The sequence below is a fragment of the Osmerus eperlanus genome, chromosome 28 (genome assembly GCF_963692335.1).
Source record: "Osmerus eperlanus chromosome 28, fOsmEpe2.1, whole genome shotgun sequence".
NCBI lineage: Eukaryota > Metazoa > Chordata > Actinopteri > Osmeriformes > Osmeridae > Osmerus > Osmerus eperlanus.
The window spans coordinates 2,658,350-2,676,434 of NC_085045.1; the positions used below are offsets into that span (position 1 = coordinate 2,658,350).

At 48.0% G+C, this 18,085-nt stretch overlaps 2 protein-coding genes across 3 annotated transcripts; both read left to right on the forward strand.

Annotated features, from left to right (window-relative positions):
• Positions 1 to 323: 323 nt before the first annotated feature.
• On the forward strand, positions 324 to 1,100 carry cldn26 (claudin 26). The gene has a single exon (XM_062454938.1). The coding sequence runs from the start codon at positions 360 to 362 to the stop codon at positions 1,014 to 1,016; it is 657 nt and encodes a 218-aa protein (XP_062310922.1). The 5' UTR covers positions 324 to 359; the 3' UTR covers positions 1,017 to 1,100.
• Positions 1,101 to 3,120: 2,020 nt separating this feature from the next.
• On the forward strand, positions 3,121 to 17,561 carry LOC134015316 (apoptosis-inducing factor 3). 2 transcript variants are annotated; one of them, XM_062454758.1, is made up of 21 exons: positions 3,121 to 3,503; positions 8,224 to 8,468; positions 10,514 to 10,724; positions 10,986 to 11,095; positions 11,211 to 11,320; positions 11,418 to 11,462; positions 11,554 to 11,650; positions 12,519 to 12,631; positions 13,092 to 13,178; positions 13,323 to 13,414; positions 13,522 to 13,652; positions 13,780 to 13,895; positions 14,198 to 14,269; positions 14,647 to 14,710; positions 14,913 to 14,989; positions 15,296 to 15,413; positions 15,589 to 15,687; positions 15,943 to 16,018; positions 16,210 to 16,314; positions 16,682 to 16,702; positions 16,886 to 17,561. In XM_062454758.1, exons 2-21 carry the CDS (start codon positions 8,438 to 8,440, stop codon positions 16,926 to 16,928), a joined length of 1,818 nt encoding a protein of 605 aa, XP_062310742.1. In that variant the 5' UTR covers positions 3,121 to 3,503; positions 8,224 to 8,437; the 3' UTR covers positions 16,929 to 17,561. The 2 variants fall into 2 exon arrangements, with proteins under 2 accessions (XP_062310742.1, XP_062310741.1); XM_062454757.1 differs by lacking the exons at positions 3,121 to 3,503; positions 16,682 to 16,702 and adding an exon at positions 5,398 to 5,481.
• The last annotated feature ends 524 nt before the right edge of the window (positions 17,562 to 18,085 follow it).

An 18,085-nucleotide genomic window follows, 5' to 3' on the forward strand; every position in this document is an offset into this window, starting at 1 on the left:
AAAAACAGTGCCCATTGTTCTCCGCAACGATATTTATCACGACGCCAAAACAGTATGTCTGTTGTAATGGCACAGAGCTGGGCTTATCTTCCTGTGCGTTTTATTAAGACGCTGGGCGGGGTGGGCTGGCGGGCGGGCGAGCGGGCGGGGGACAGCTACCTGAGGAGGAGGGCAGGGGCGGTTCTATCACTCTCCACCTGCACTCTGACTGGGACGCAGCACTGGGGAGAGAGACCGAGAGCGTGCGAGGCGTGTGAGACACAGGGAGAGAGACAGAGAGCGTGCGAGGCGTGTGAGACACAGGGAGAGAGACAGAGAGCGTGCAAGGCGTGTGAGACAGGGAGAGAGAGAGGCTGAAGATGGTTTTCCTGACCACCAAAATCATGCAGAGGACAGCTCTGTTTGTGTCCTTCGGAGGTCTGGTCACCACCCTCATCACCACCTTCATTCCCCTGTGGAAGACCATGAACTCGGAACTGAACGAGGTGGAAAACTGGTACTCGGGCCTCTGGCACACCTGTATCTTCACCGAGGAGGTAGGGGTGCAGTGCAAGGCCTACGATTCCATCATGGCTCTGCCCGTGGACCTGCTGGCCTCCAGGGTCCTCATGCTGGTGTCCATAAGCACCGGGGCGCTGGCCGTGGTGGTGGCCTTCCCGGGGCTGGACGGCGTGGAGCTGGGCCCGGGGAGGCAGGGGCTGAAGAGGGGGCTGCTCATCCTCAGCGGGCTGCTCTCCTGGGTGTCGGGCCTCACCACCCTGGCCCCCGTCTCCATCGTGGCCTACGTGACCGTGGTGGAGTTCTGGAACGAGGGCCTGCCTGATGTGGTGCCGCGCTGGGAGTTCGGGGAGGCCATGTTCTCCGGCTGGTTCGCCGGGCTCGCGCTGGTGATCGGAGGGACGCTGTTCTTTGTGGCGGTGTGTATGGGCGACCACGACCGGGAACCCCCCACCCTGCCCAGTTCCCCCCAGGGGAAGCCCAGGACACAGCACTACCTCAGGACTGAGCTCTTATAGATTGTGCTTTGCAGCTTTGAACACCTGAGAGATAAATGGGGAACACAGATATATGGTTTGTGGTGTGATTTCAGGTTGTGTTAAAGGTCTGATTTGTAAAGGTGTTTGATACTCAGTCACCTTGAAATGTTCTGGAGCCATAATGGTGTATTTTGATGTTGATTATGGATAAAGTATTTTTGACTTGAAACTGCAATGAAACCCTTTTTCAGTTAATTGTTTTTAGTTCATTTAGTAATGAAGTCATTGCTTTAACCCTTTGGTCAATATGTGTTTCATTAACATTCTTCTTAATTACTTATCTTTCGGTTGTCCTGCTTCAGAGTGCACTGTTGACGAATAGAGGATGCACAAACATGAATGAACAAAATACGATAAGAATAAAAGAGAGTGCTTTTGCTCACAGCCGATCAATCGAAAAGATCAGTAAGGAGCTACGTAAGGTGACCCAGTGAAGAGACAGACAGTCTTGCGGGCTTTGAATCAGCATTGCCATAGCTAAGAGTAATTGCACAGAGGAGATGCATTCCACCCACGTCGATATTGCCAGGGTCTCTGTGTCCTGCCGTTCAGAGTTTAATAAGAGAAGCATTCCAGTCCTGCAGCTCGTCTGTGTTGGGTTTCCTACAGGGGAGGAACTTGGCTTTACAAGCTTGCTAATGCACATTCTGGCCCAGGGACTGGACAGTCGGTTGACTGTAGTTTGAGTCCGATAAAACCATAAGAAATCAATGAAAAATCATAATCAGTTATGGTCAAAATGATTCAAAAGCTTTCGAGGTATCTTTATTCAGTTAAAACACAGATGATATCGAATATTTGTGCATTTTAAACACGTACATTTGAAATGATGAATCTGTCCCCATGTATGCATGTGTGCACAGGGGTTGCCAGCTTACAGGGGGAAGGTCTCAAATCCACACTTCTCACAGTACTGTTCAGAGAGCTTATGATATCTCGGCCCATAAATGATTCACTCATCTGGCGTACTCCTCTGAGCTGTTTTTTTTCTTAGTCAGCACAGCCGAGCCAGGCTCGCTGGGTGCGTCGGAGCACTCGTGTAATTAAATTCAACTGACTGATGTACTAGTGATGTCACAGACCCCCACCCCTCCTCACCCTGTCCTTGGAGACAGCTGGTCATCTTTGCTGAGTGTACAGCATCGAACGCACATGACAGACCTGCATACACGTGCAGACGCACGCACACACACACACACACTCGTGTTTTTCTCTAGCTGGCCAGCAGAGGGACCAGTGAGTAGAACACTAAGGCAGGAGAATCACATTGTGTTCATTGATATTAACACATTCAAGCTTTTCAGAGTTCAGGGGGGGATGTGGCACTGTTACAACTGCAGAAAGAGCAAAGCACATGCAGTAGCACCATCTTGTTTAGGGCATGAGGCAGGGACAACTGAGCAGTGAAAATGAAGTGTTTGTCAACATCTAAACCAAGTCTGAAAATTACCATAAAGTGGTTACATCAGTGCATAGGCAAGCAAATTGGTGGTCAGTCAGGTAAGTATTTACTAGAACCAGATAGATCAGTGCATAGATCAGTTAGCAGATACAGACAGGCAGGCAGGCAGGCAGGCAGGCAGGCAGGCAGACAGGCAGGCAGACACAGGCAGGCAGGCAGGCAGGCAGATAGGGAGACAGACACAGACAGGCAGGCAGGCAGATAGGGAGACAGACAGACACAGACAGGCAGCGAGACAGGCAGGAAGGGAGACAGGCAGGCAGGCAGAGAGACAGGCAGGAAGGGAGACAGGCAGGCAGGCAGAGAGACAGGCAGGAAGGGAGACAGGCAGGCAGGCAGAGAGACAGGCAGGCAGGGATACAGGCAGGCAGGCCATGGGGGAGCCCAGCGAGTCTTTGATCAGGCTAAACTGGCAAGTCAGGACTTTGACATCTGAAGTCGAGGCTGAAAGAATCAAAGCTGTGCAAGGGAGTGTGTGTGTAAGTGCGTATGTGTGTGAGTGAGAGAGAGAGAGAGAGAGAGAGACAGAGAGAGAGAGAGAGAGAGAGAGAGAGAGAGAGAGAGAGAGAGAGAGAGAGAGAGAGAGAGAGAGAGAGGGGAGGGGTGAGAGGAACGTTTTGAGAATTCCTGCTGTGTGAGCATCTCCCCAGCCAGTCCATCAATACTGCATGCAGCTGAGAAACTGGGGTCTTGGTGCTGCATTTGTGTGTCCTGCTCACAGAACAAGAGCCCGGTTCCTCCTGAAGCTCCCCTCTCCGGCGAGGACCCAGCGCCCACCACAGCCCCGGCCGCTGCCGACACTGCATCACGCGGGGAGAGGAGGAGGAGGAGAGCGGAGGAGGAGGGCAGAGAGGCAGGCACAGAGAGGGAATACTCCAGGCAGGAGAGAGAGCCAATCCCCGAGCAGGGACGGGATTCTAAGGGAGTCTGGCGGGCTGGTTGTGATACGGTGCAGCAGGGGAGTTTGGACTGGAACTCGGCACACCTGCTCCACAAAGACTCGGGTAAGCCTCTTTTTTCTTCCTTCTTTTGTTTACAGCTGCTCACAGACAAATTTATGATCGGGTGCTATTGGATGCTGATTGGCTGTCTTTGTGATGCTGTGGGAATCAATACTTTACTTTGACGCGTGGTGCGTCTGTGTCGGTGCTGTGGCAATTAGTTCAGAGTGAGTGGTCTCGTTAATGGTACGGGCTTCTGGTCCAGCTCCGCTGATCTTAGCAGTCCCTCGGAATAAGTAGGACGTAGTGGTGCATTGTGTTTTTATACACACTGCTCTCGTAACAAACACAGAGCGTTCAAACGTTGAGAAAACAAGAAAACACACACACGTGGATACACTCTACCACAGGACTCAGTGGGATTCACTACAAATAGACTCCAAAAAGAGGGTATTTGAAGTGAATTAATTTATTAATTTGTATATTTCCTGTTTACATACAGCATGATATACGTACTTTATATTGATAACTGGTATTGCATTGTGTGTGTGTATGTGGACATAATGTGTTTACTTGTGTGTGTGCTTGTGTGTGTTTGTGTGTGTGTGTGTCACCTGAGAAATGTTTTAATTCGCTAGTTGTTTGTGGCCACCGGGCCTAGCTCCCCTGTGGGAGTGGACACTCCAAGGTACAATTCAGGTTTTCCATGACATCATGGAGAGGCAAGCGCTGAAGGCAACTTCAGAAGGACCCGACGCTACAACTCTATTGAACCTCTCTGCATCCGCTAGTAATGCTGTCACAAACCTCCGCCTACACGAATATAACAGAAGTTTACTAAGGTTAACATAAGTGTTCTAAGTGGGTATTTAGTGTGGACTGACGTGGTGAACATGGCTATGTGCAGGTACGGCATGTCTGTAGCCACGTGATTTTGCTGATTTATCCTCTCCAACTGCACTAAGAGTTGGCCTTTGAATTCCACAACCAGTTGAACAACATGACCTCTAGATCCTGATCATGGTGAAAACACATTTCATTACATTCCTGAGGTTCGTCCCTTCCAGCGGGTGGATGTAGAAACAGACGAGGCGGTGTGAATGCATGTTTCATCCTCCAATGCTGTAGGAGTACACAGAACTATGACATCAGGATATTTATTTATATCAAAGAAAACTATAAACTGGATGTGAGAAATATAGAAATGTATAAACGAATTGTGTTTGATCTAAGATTAGCTATAATCCAATGTTGATACTTTCATCATGTAAGACTGGTAGTCTTGAGAAAGGAATAAAAAGTCATTTGACAGATTCTTTCCATCCGTTGACAATTCAAACATCTGTTTCAAGCATGTTCCTAATCCTACACAGGAACCATCTCTTTAACCAACCTGTAATTCTGGATTTTTAACATAGCAAGAACGCCCATTTTGGGTGGGTTTGACTTTAACAGCCTATGCAGTTTGAGGGGAAACAGATTGGAATTTGTTGTTTATATTAATTGTCTTGTACCAGATAGCTATTGCTTAAGTGAAGGCTGATGCAATCCTGGGATGATGTCCCGGTATTTCACAAACCTCAGGATGCTAGTACAGATTGTGTTATCACATTGTCAAACATTAAGAGTGGTGTGAGTCTGTCTGGAGATACTTTATCAGCTCTGCATCAAGCAGGGGTCTAATCTTTAACCAGAGAGTGCAGAACAGGTGTTTGAATAAGGAACAATAACAGCATGTTGGTGACACACCTACTCAACCATATTTCACAAACAAAAGATGGATTCAGTGACTGATTGATGGATTAATTCAGTGATTGATTTATTGATTGATTGGTTGATTCAGTGATTGATTGATTTGTTGATTGATTCACTGATTCAACAAATACTCACACATTTCTGAGACACATATAGTTAGCCTACAACTGACAACGACATATCCAGTGAAATAATGATGTCTGAAGTACAGTGATTTTTTAAGGTAAAACAGTGCCTTTCACTTTTGGTAGGCCTACATGCTTTTTATCGGTTGTAACATGACAAGGTACTGTACACTTAATGTTACAGTTATTGTTACAATCACAGGACCAGTTATAGTAACAGTGACAATAACAGCTAAAGTTACAGGTACATTTGCAGTAACCGGTAGCTGTGCTGAAGGCTCTTGTTTTAAGGTTGTTCTGTCTCAGGGGGCTGTGGGCTGTTTCTGGGCTCTCTATCAGGGGAAATAAAGTGATCTTGGTGCAGGGAGTGGGGCTGAGGTGGGAGGGGGTGAGGAGGGAGGGGGTAGCAGAGTATCTTTGAGGGTATGATGGATGGAGCCTTTGCTGAGTCGCAACGCTGGATCCTCTGTGTGCACGACAGAAAGTGTAGTTCACAAGTTCTTTTAGCTGCGGTGGACAGCAATCTCTGGGGCAGTACTCGAATACTTTGTCCTTGAGATTGGAAGATTTGTGTGGTTGTCTGAATGCATCTGTGTGTCTCCGCGCTCCAAAGTTGCTGTGTATTCAGACTAACCTGGTTCCCCTCGTCACCTTCCGTACCACAGATACATACTCGGAGCGAGTGAAAGTCATGAAGAGGCTAATACCCTCCTACATTCCAGTAAAAAGTACTGCATTTGTGGAAGGGAGTGAAAGTGACAGCTTGTTTGCAGGAGGGATTATTAGCCCTGCTTGCGGACAAGCCCAGCAGTAAGAAACGGGGATCTGCGTCATGTGTTGTGAGGACCAAATCTGCTTAACCTACTTTAGGTTAGCACCAAATATCTCAGGCTTGCTGGAGACCAATGATGGCAGCCTTTTTCCGATTGAATTTAGTCTTCGTAAAATGTCCAGTTGTGCCAAATGATTGAAATAGAATCACACAAAATAGTATATGTTTACTTTTGACTTCTCTAAATGCTTCATAGAAGGACAGGAGAAAGAGGAGAGGGTGACAGAAGGGTTTGATTCACCGAGGCATATTCGGTCTGACAACACGCTTTTCTCCGGACTTCAAAGACGGCGCCAAAGTTAAACGTGTGTAGGAGAAGATCCCATGGTTGCCATGGAGATTTGGATACGCGGTTGAGGCAAGGGCTCACGCCCACGTTCGGCTAAAAAGATGCCTTCCCACTTTCTGCATTCCTGTTCTCAGTTTACATTTACAGTACGCTTCCAAATCAGTCAAGTATTTTCTTTGAACTGATGTCAGTTTGTCTCTCCTGATGCTCTAACTTCCTCCTTAGAAAGAATTTGCTATCTCATTTTACAAAAGAAACACATACTGTAAACAAAGGAATCACATTTTTTTGTGCAGGAAAACCTTTAGCCTCAGGCTTTTTTTACTTACAACATCTCTGATCGCTTTAAAGAGATCTTTCCACCTCCTCTTTGGTCTCGGGGACTTTGTTAACAACCGATTCATTCAACAGGCAATCTTTTCCCTACTTTAACAACAATGTTGTGCTCTGAATATCAAGTAGGTGCTTTCGTTGTCACCAAAGGATAGTTTGCTAAGGAACCACACTTAGTCAGAGGAGTCAGGTGGCTGAGCGGTTAGGGAATCGGGCTAGTAATCAGAAGGTTGCTGGTTCAATCCCCGGCTCTGTCAAATGATGTTGTGTCCTTGGGCAAGGCACTTCACCCTACTTGCCTCGGGGGAAATGTCCCTGTACTTACTGTAAGTCGCTCTGGATAAGAGCGTCTGCTAAATGACTAAAATGTAAATCTAAAATGTAAATGTGGTCGACTGCTTCACCTGCCATCTAGTGAGAGGTTGTTATAGCATTCATATTCCTATCAACTGCTGCTTTGCAGAGTTACATTGTGTGGGTGAAATACCAGGAGAGCGGTCGGGGGTGTGTGGGCAACATGGCAACCTAACAAAGGGGATTCAGAGCCTCAAGGGGCCTCCACTTCATTCCCAAACACGGTGTGACAAGAAAGTTAATCGGTGTCTGAATTCAGTTAATATTTAACAGTTTTTCACTGAAGAAAAAGGACAGTTTTTGTCACACACAAGACAAAAACATGGTTTTCGAAGCCTCATCCTGTTTAGATGCTTTTAAAATGTGAATGATAAAATGTTTAAATGGGGAGAGAGAGGGAGGGAGGGAGAGAGAGGGAGGGACATCTTAAAGGATGGGTTACTACATTGTGTAACAATGTCCTATATTAAACGCTTTCCCGAGCCACATTCATGAACACGAACAGGGACGACGACCGTGGGAAAGTGTTCCTAATTAACCCTAGCTACCTTTACGAGGACATGAGCACGCTCAAATGCCCGCGCTCGCAACATGCCTGCTACTGCTGCCACCACTGCTGTTAACTTCCTCTGTGGCATGTTGTTTCACAGCAGAGCAGACCAACACAGAGGGCAGCTATTCTTTCTGATGAAGCTTCTTCATGTGTTGGTCGGAGAGCCCTCTGTCACGTCAGAAACAATGTTGTGTGGCCTTATCTACAGTTGAGAGCCTTGTGGACAACCACGCACGTCTTCTTCTATTCAATTAAAGCGCCGTCGTTGTTTTGTTTATGGTTGCGTAAGCGCCATGGATACCGATGGCTGTTGTAGCAGTTTTAGACTTGTTAGCTACAGTTTTATCCTTGTGCCTTTATGAACAACCCACACAGAAGAAGTAACTGACTTCCCAAACATCCTTACAAACACTGTCAACAGAACTGAGAGCAACAAAAAAAACATCAAAACTCTTTGCACAGTAACCACGGTGTTGTGATGAGGTGTGGGATGTTTAGGTGTTTCATGGTCTGATCACCCTGTGTTGTCCTCTTGTCTCCAGGGGATGTGGAGGAGCTGATGTCCACGATGGCCGGCCTGGACCTGCAGGAACTCGTACCCCGCCTTCGCTGTTGTCGTTCTCTCGAGACCAAGCGGCCCAGCCTGAGGATCTGACCCCCGCAGCCCCGCCACCCCCCACCCTGTCCCACCCCACCCCACCCCCGACCCACCTCCACCTCCTCCACCAGGCCTGCTGGCTCCACCCTGGGCCCATCATGGGAGGATGCTTCTCCAAACCCAAACCAGGTGACCACCAGCCCTTCCCAGCAGCCCCCCGCCCGCCCGCCCGCCATCACTCCAATCCACCCCCCTCCCAAATCCTGTAATAATTGGCACTTGTTTGCCTTCTATATATAGGTCATACACACTGCTCTCCTGACTGCCTTTGTAGCATGGCGGTGGGCGGAGGAGGAATTTTAATGCTCTCGATTGCATTGTGTTCAAGAGGATTACGTAGTAAAACACAGGCATGAAATGTGTCCCAATGTATGGCTGTTTCAAATGTGTGTTTTCACACGTTTTCGACAAGGCGGCCAGTTTGTCTTCGTTTATCGTTGTGTTGAGTCTTTAGTTAACCTATTAAGGAGTGAGTTATTTTTCCAAAACGGAAGCTAGCTAGTTTTAGTTAGCTTCCGTTACCTAGCAACCTAGCATAATACTCGTAGCAATGCTACTACCTGCTAGTGTTACTTGTTAGCCTCCTAATTGTACATTTTGAAGCCATACTATAGCATTTGTCATATAGTTTTTGTCTATCGGAAAATAGTCGGTTGGAATGTTCAGAATCACATATGTGTGACGCTACTCCTTAACGGGTTGCATCTCTCTGCTCTCAGGGAGTCGCTTGGCAAAGCTAAGACCGTAAAAGACGATTGAAACGATTGAAAATGACAGAGACCATTGAAATGATTGAAAGCTACAGAGGCTACATGTAGCGACTGAAAACAGCAGTGCTGTGGTTGTGTACGAGGCGGCAGAGACACCAGGTTTGTGCCCTGAGGGGGGAGTGGCATCGTACAGACCCCCTGCTGGGGCAGTCAGACCCCCTGCTGGGACAGTCAGGCTCCCTGATTGAATTAGTCCAACTCAATTAAACTTACAAAGCTCTGGACATGACCTTTGACCCCTCCGTGATGAGCACCGAGCGAGATAATTAACCAAATGAACAGAACACAGGTCAAGCCGATCATGGAATTGTCTTAGGACTTAAGAGATGGTGTCCTGTCCTGGTATGAGACTGTTCAGTTGAAGAGGAAAAGTGCTGATGGTATTTATCAATTTCAGCTGTCTCTCTCTGACTTGGCTGTGTGTGTGTTCGGGAGGGGGAGAGAGAGAGAGCGAGAGAGGGGGGAAAGAAAGATTGAGATGGAAAAGGGAGAGCAAATCATGTGAAAATAATACATTTGATTGCATTTTTACAAACTGTACACAAAACTGTCTTCATGTTGGAATGTGGAATCAAATGGACAGGTAGCATCACAGATACATCACAGAAAAGCATGACTGGATGTTTTTTCAAAGATCCTGTAGGATATCTCGCTGCAGTGTGTCTTTGAAAGAAAGATCCCCTTTAAGTCTGGGAATAGAGCTCTCTCTCTATGATTTTCCATTGATTTTAATTAAGACTTGCTCAGCAGGTGAAAATTCCAGACAGATTACAGAGTAAAGAACCGGATGGTCAGCACATTTTTTCAGCCGAAGAGATAAAGCTAGAACTGCAGTGAAAAGCAGTTACACAACCGGCCCCTTCAAACGTAGACATGCAAACCCCTGAACGCAGAGCATCCCAGAACTGCAAAGTAATGATGAATGGTCTATCAGCGGCCCTCTACTTAGTAGAGCGACTGTGTGGAGAGAGTGTCAGGGGGATAGAGCTGCTGACGTCGTGTTGCTGATGAGTTTGGGTAGCTCTAAATCATTTCTACAGCCAGGCCAGTTCTGCAGACCTTTTTAAGCAATGGCAGACTGCTGAATAACGATGATCATTAAACAGATACAGAGGGAGAAATAGTGTTCATATCTGTTTGAGTAGTGTTTCATATCTGTTTGAGTAGTGTTTCATATCTGTTTGAGTAGTGTTTCATATCTGTTTGAGTAGTGTTTCATATCTGTTTGAGAAGTGTTTCATATCTGTTTGAGTAGTGTTTCATATCTGTTTGAGAAGTGTTTCATATCTGTTTGAGTAGTGTTTCATATCTGTTTGAGTAGTGTTTCATATCTGTTTGAGAAGTGTTTCATATTTGTTTAAGAAGTGTTTTTTTTCAACTGCGAGGTGTGTGTGTGTCCCACAGTTGAGGTAAAAGTGGAGCTAACCCTCCTGGAGAAAGAAAAGGAAGTGGACGTGATGTCACCAAACGGAAAGGCGAGCCCGTTCTCTGACTGCCGGCCCAACGGGGCGCTGGGTCACAGCTCTGACGAGGACTCCTCCGCCCGCCTCTACCACAAACCTCGCGACTACGTGGAGGCCTCCGTCTGTCACGTCAAAGACCTGGAGAACGGACAGTAAGATCTCAAAACACCCCGTGGTCACCCTAGCCCAGTCACATGCAGTATGCTAGGGTTTCTATGTTATGTATTCTTATCTGCAGCAGTAGCATTTTTTCTAATGTGTGTGCCTGCCTGCCTGTGTGTGTGCCTGCCTGCCTGTGTGTGTGCCTGTGTGCCTGAGTGTGTGTGTGTGTCTGCCTGTGTGTGTGTGTGTGTGTGTGCCTGCCTGTGTGTGTGTGTGTGTGTTTGCCTTCTTGCCTGTGTGTGTGTGTTTAGGATGCGAGAGGTGGACCTGGGTGCTGGCAGAGCTCTGCTGATTAAAGAGCACGGAGAGTTCTCTGCCATCGGTCACAAGTGCCCACATTACGGTGCACCTCTCGTCAAAGGTGAGTCAGCTATTTGATTGGTTGCGTTTCGTTAATCTTCACTGTGATACCTAGAATCTTCTCTCAGTGATAATGATTCATTGTTTGTGGGAAATGTTTTTCCTGCGTACTGCAGGTGTCTTGTCAAAAGGGCATGTTCGCTGCCCCTGGCACGGAGCGTGTTTCAACATCGCTACGGGAGACATCGAGGACTTTCCCGGACTGGACAGTCTGCCCACCTTCCAGGTAACCCTCCTCCTTGTTGATGTCATGCACGTTCCCTGCCTTGCCCTGTGTCTAAAAGTCCTCCAAAAACTGTACACCTTATATCTGTTTACTTCAGGTCAGAGTTGAAAAGGACAAGGTGATCATTCGAGCGAACAAGCAGGTATAAAAACGAATATTCAGCGAGTGTTATTAAAGGTAAATAAACACAAACGTCTCCGTGACCTATGACCTGTAACCTCTGACCCCTGCAGGATCTACAGTCCCAGAAGAGGTCAAAGGTCATGTCGCGGTGTTCAGCGGTCATCAACTCCAGCACAGGATTCAGCCACATCCTCATCATCGGGTCAGGTGAGGGGCTCGTTCCATCTCTCTCTCCCAAAAACCAACACCGGCCATCATTCAGCACTGGTTGAACGATGGCTGGGCCTGCACTCTGCTGGTGTCTGTGGTTGACCCTAGGCCTGCGCTCTGCTGGTGTCTGTGGTTGACCCTGGGCCTGCGCTCTACTGGTGTCTGTGGTTGACCCTGGACCTGCGCTCTGCTGGTGTCTGTGGTTGACCCTGGGCCTGCGCTCTGCTGGTGTCTGTGGTTGACCCTGGCCTGCGCTCTGCTGGTGTCTGTGGTTGACCCTAGGCCTGCGCTCTGCTGGTGTCTGTGGTTGACCCTGGGCCTGCGCTCTGCTGGTGTCTGTGGTTGACCCTGGGCCTGCGCTCTACTGGTGTCTGTGGTTGACCCTGGACCTGCGCTCTGCTGGTGTCTGTGGTTGACCCTGGGCCTGCACTCTGCTGGTGTCTGTGGTTGACCCTGGCCTGCGCTCTGCTGGTGTCTGTGGTTGACCCTGGGCCTGCGCTCTGCTGGTGTCTGTGGTTGACCCTGGGCCTGCGCTCTGCTGGTGTCTGTCGTTGACCCTGGGCCTGCGCTCTGCTGGTGTCTGTGGTTGACCCTGGGCCTGCGCTCTGCTGGTGTCTGTGGTTGACCCTGGGCCTGCGCTCTGCTGGTGTCTGTGGTTGACCCTGGGCCTGCGCTCTGCTGGTGTCTGTGGTTGACCCTGGGCCTGCGCTCTGCTGGTGTCTGTGGTTGACCCTGGGCCTGCGCTCTGCTGGTGTCTGTGGTTGACCCTGGGCCTGCGCTCTGCTGGTGTCTGTGGTTGACCCTGGGCCTGCGCTCTGCTGGTGTCTGTGGTTGACCCTGGGCCTGCGCTCTGCTGGGTCCTCAGGTCCGGCTGCTCTGGTGTGCGCCGAGACGCTGAGACAGGAAGGCTTCACCGACCGCATCGTCATGGCGACCATGGACAAACACCCGCCCTACGACAGGACTAAACTGAGTAAGGTTTGTACAGAGACCCACGGTGCACCACAGAGACCACACAGATGTCCCTCCGGTCAGTGTTATTGATACAAGCCTTGTTTGAGTTGGACAGGGAAAACTACTTGCAGATGGAGCAGTTGGTCTGTCCAACCCGTCCATATTATTTGTATAATTTACTGTATTTTTCGGCTACTTTTTTCCCACAGATTTCATGCTTGAAATGTTTTGGCAGTTTGGTCATGTTGTTGAGTATTAGTCTAATTCGAACTGATCTTTAGTTGTAATCCTGAGACAACATTTCTGGCCAATTTTAATGTGGGTCCTGAAAAAACGAAGGGAAGACCCTTTCCCGTTGACATCCAAGCCATTGACCACTTATTTAACACTGGGAAACGTCTTTACATCGTATCCACTCGTCATCGAACCCCGGAGAAAAAACCCTGTGTGTGTGTTTGATTCGTGAACCATTTCCTCCCGTCAGTCCTTGGAGAGCACGGCGGAGCAGCTGATCCTGCGCTCCCTCGACTTCCTCCAGAGGCACGACGTGGAGCTGCTGACCGAGAAGGAGGTGAGAGGTGGGGGGCCAGGCCTCCGGCGGGCCAGGCCTCCGGGGTCCAGGCCCCCGGGGGGCCCTGGGACGAGGGGCACCCCCTGTTTGATGTGTGGCTCAGAGATGTCCCCTGTGTAAATCTGCCATGTTTGGATGTCTCAGGCGGTGGCTGTGGACGTGAAGGCGAGGACGGTGACGTTTCAGGACGGCCTCAAGATGGAGTACAGGAAGCTGTTTGTGGCCACAGGAAGCAGGTGAGAAGTGAGAAGTTACATTTTTTGTTGGAAATGAGCAGTTCTGTCTGTAGAGCTTTTTCACTTTTGCTCCTGTCTTGACCCGAAGCACTTTTTTGTTGCTTAAGACCGAAGCCCATGAACTACATAGGCAAGGACGTCGGGAATGTGTTTTACCTCAGGACCCCTGAAGATGCTAACAGCATAGCCACTCTCGCCAACAATAAGAATGCAGTCATAGTGGGAACCTCATTTGTTGGTAAAGAAAAAAAAAAGTTTTCATGCCTTAACTAAGTTAACTACTTGAACTAGACCCAGGAAATACCATAATACTTGCCTTGTGGTGGCATGGTAACAGAGTGTGTTCTGTGTGCCCCCTGAACCAGGCATGGAGGTGGCGGCGGCTCTGACAGACAAGGCACACTCCGTCTCTATCATTGGGATGCAAGCCGTCCCCTTCCGGAAAGCTTTTGGGGAGAAAGTAGGGAAAGCCATAATGAAGGTAGGGACCTCCCACCCCCCCCCCCCTCACCCCTCCCCCCCCCCCCCCCTCCTCACCCCCCCCCCCCTCACCCCTTCCCCCCTCCCTCCTCCTCCAGGGAAATCAGGTTCCTTACACCCCACCTCTAAAAGTCCTTCATCAGCATTAAGCACCATTTTACACGCAAATCATTCCTTTGATTGATCCTCTGACCCAAGCAACAGAGACCTCAAAGGGAAAGGCAAGATTTCACTCTGGCAAACAAGTGTGTGTCTTTGTTTGTGTGTGTGTGTGTGTGTGTGTTTCTGTGTGTGTCTTTGCAGCTGTTTGAGACGAACAGGGTGAAGTTCTACATGTTGAACGAAGTGTCAGAGATGCGGGGTCATCATGGACAGGTATTCAGAAAGTGAGAGAAACAGCATGACATGATGCACAGTAGTCTCTCTCCCTCTTTGTCTGTCTGTCTGTCTGTCTTTCTGCCTGTCTGTCTCTCTCTCTCGCCCCCACGGCCCGTTCATAGAGCAGGCCCAGAGGTCGGACCTAGACTATCAACGGTCAGCCGACAAACAAAGGATAAGCAATGAAATTACTACCAACCCCCCCCCCCCCCCCCCCCATTAGGGTGTGAACTGGTACAGGAGAGTTGCCAGGGTTACTTTCGCAAAAGTAGCAACAGAAAACGGAACTTTGTACTCGGGCAGGAATTACCGGAGCGGTGATCTAATGCCGTAGTAGACGCTGGGTCTAACTGCTGTTTCTGCCTCCTCCTCAGCTGAAGGAGGTGGTTCTCAAGAGCGGGAAGGTTCTCAGGGCGGACGTGTGCGTCATCGGCACAGGTACGTCCACATCGGATCAAAGACCGGCCTGTTTATCCCCAGTTCAAACCTGAGGACTAAGACACCTCCCAGGATTGTTCTGGTTCCCCTTTGCTGGCTCACCTTCTACCTTCCAGCATCCTTCCCAGGCGACTTCTAGACGTTCGCTGAACGTCAGGTTACCACAGGTAACCAGGTGTGTGTCATGTGTGTTGGCCTGTAGGGTCTGGCCCAGCCACGGCGTTCCTGAAGCAGAGCGGAGTTCACATGGACTCAAAGGGCTTCATCACCGTCAACAAGGTAAAACCCTACCGATTCCGAACGTTTGTTTCATTCACAGAACCCCTAAATTTGTTCGCAAGCTAGATGGGAATTTTTTTACTGTATATTTTATGTGATGATTATGTATGACTATGTTTCTTTGATCTGTAATCTGTATATATATGTCATACATGTGTGTATTTGTTAATTGTTCGAACCCTGGAAGATTAGCCCTTATAGGGCTAAAGGGTATCGCAATAAACAGAATAAACATAATAAATAGCCTGTGTGGCCTGTGGACGCTGAGCCATGTAAACCCGCCTCGTTCCCTCCTCTGCCCGTCAGATGATGCAGACCAACGTGGAGGGCGTGTACGCCGGAGGAGACGTGGTGACGTTTCCTCTGCTTCAGCGCAGCAACAAGAAGGTGAACATCCCTCACTGGCAGATGGCCCATGTTCATGGTGAGCGCCACGCACCCCACACATCCAAACCCCACCAGCTGCACACGCCCCCGCCGTGGCCAGACCCACGGTCTGTTGACGTGACCGAGCTCCCCGTGACCTCTGACCTCATGAAACAGGAAGGAGGTCATGAAAACATCCTCTGTACTGTTGTTGTTTTGTGTTGTATCGACAGGGAGAGTGGCAGCCCTCAGCATGATGGGGAATGCCACTGAGATTAAAACGGTGCCTTATTTCTGGTCGGCCATGTTTGGGAAGAGCTTACGCTATGCAGGTAAACATACTATAGTTTTTGGATGGGGGGAAAAACTATTAGAAACTTCTAGTTAAGTAAATATGTGGGGACCTAATCTATAGCTTTGTTTATTCATGACTTGTTTACCAGACCAGACCTGCAAACTCTTTTGTACGTTTGAAAATTTGAGCTTCATTACTGCCATCTAGCTGTGAGACCAGAACTAGGAGTCTGTGTGTCATGTTGAGGGGAGTTTGGGGAGTAACAGATAGTAAACAAAACTGTTTTGCGCAGGTTATGGGGAGGGCTTTGATGATGTCGTCATTCAGGGTGATCTGGACGAGTTGAGGTTCGTGGCGTTTTATACCAAGTAAGTGTTAGAACACCTCTGTCACTCACATGATGCGGCTTGGGAGGTTCGACGAACACGATCCCTCTACCGGTTCTGACCTCGCAGCACACACACGGTCTTACCTTCCGAGGTCTTACTTTCCAAACGAAACTCCTCCTCTGACTGGTGACTTTCAGACGCCTGGTTTTGTTTGTTTGCCCCGTCTATAGGAGTGAAGAGGTGGTGGCCGTGGCCAGCATGAACTATGACCCTATTGTGTCCCGCGTGGCGGAGGTCTTAGGGTCGGGAAAGACGATTAGGAAGAGAGACGTGGAGTAAGTGCATTTTCCACTTTTGAAATCTTGCGAGGGGCACACTGGTTATTCTGGGGGAGGTGGGGGGGTTATTTTACGGTTTGCGACAGAGAAACACTGGACATTTAAGAGAGAACTTGAAAGATGATTGTGAATTTACAGGAATCACATCAGATCCCAAAGTGCAAAACATCATGTTTGTATAATTCAAATCTGATATGTATTTTCATGTAGCTTGTCCACCATTAACAATTGACCACAATATGTATGAATGCCTTTGATATTAGTATTTGTCTGTATTATTCTTTAGTGTTGTTTTTCTGTAAAAACAACTGTCTCATGTTTTGCATTTATCTCTCGTTTTAATTGTGCGCACAAAAAAATGAAGGATGTTAACCCGACTTGGCAAGTACGAAAACACTGTGCCTCTTTTCTCTTCACCAACTGTTTCAACCATTCATTCATCACCTCGTTGTGATCTTGTGTTCATGGAGTCTAGGTCAATATTCTCAACCAGATGAAGGTTCATCCTGCCTCAGTCACCATGGCTGCAGCCCGCATGACATCTGTGCTGTTTCATCCTGGTTTGTAGGACAGGCGACATGTCTTGGCTGATAGACAAAGACTCCCAGTGACGACCCTCACGGCCACAGCCCTCTCCGTGTCCCTGGAGTCTGCAGGACACAGAACTATAGACCCTTCTGGTGCAGCTATCTCGTGGACTTTGTGGACAAACTGCAGACCTGGTCTGATCCGGTTGAAGCCCCTCCCCTGAACCCTGAAGACAAGACGGTCACTGTTTTACATTGCATTCTATAAAGACACTCTATTGGTGATGGGATTGTACAATACACTGACTGTCTTCTTAATACTAAGCGTGCCATACACAGTTTTACTGTGATGGGAAATCTTGTGGTTATGACAGTAAGGTTTTATCCAATCACAGCGAAGCAACACTGGATGAGCTGCCTTTGCTACTGCATGCTGGGTCTACATATGTCCAGAGGTGTGTTAACATTTTTTGTACAAGCAACTTTGTATATAGCTATAATCTTCAATGCACTGTAACAAAAACAGGACTGTACAATTTAAACTTAATTTTTAAAAGTATTTGGTTGAGAATGCTTGTGTGGGTTAAACTATGGATCTGATTTTAGCTGAAATAATATTTTGTTGACCCCCAACATAAAGAGAAATGCTACCCGCAAAATAGAAGCCTCGTAAAACAAACCTTAAATGTGTTAGCTTTACATAAACTGTCAACTGCACAAAGCACGCGAAAGCTACATAATCTGCAGCTGCATCCCTATTAACCCTTAATGTCCTGTTTTCCCACCTGACACAAATGTACACAAACACACTGAGGCGCATGAAATCTCCACAAGACAACTTGTGTGCTTTAAGATGCTAGTAGCATTAAGATTACAACATACCTCTTCCTATTGGTGACGAAAATTGAAAATCTACTTTAATCTACTGTATGCCTCTGCTTGCGCACTAGAATAGAAGTATTTTCTAACCAAATTAAAACAGCCATTATTTTAAATAAGATGCAATAGTTGCTGAAAAGTTATTTTTGGTAGTTTGGTAGGAATAAGCTAATATGGATGTTCTTTGTTACTAAACTCAGGGAACTGAGCTTGGAGGCCCTGTCATACTGGAGATGGTCCTGTTGCGTAAAAAAAAAATATATATTTGTTGCTTTTATTATAACAGATAGGAATGATCTGTTTTGTGATCTATCATTGTCGTTCAAAATCTGCTTTTAATACTTTTAGGGGTGTAGTGAAGG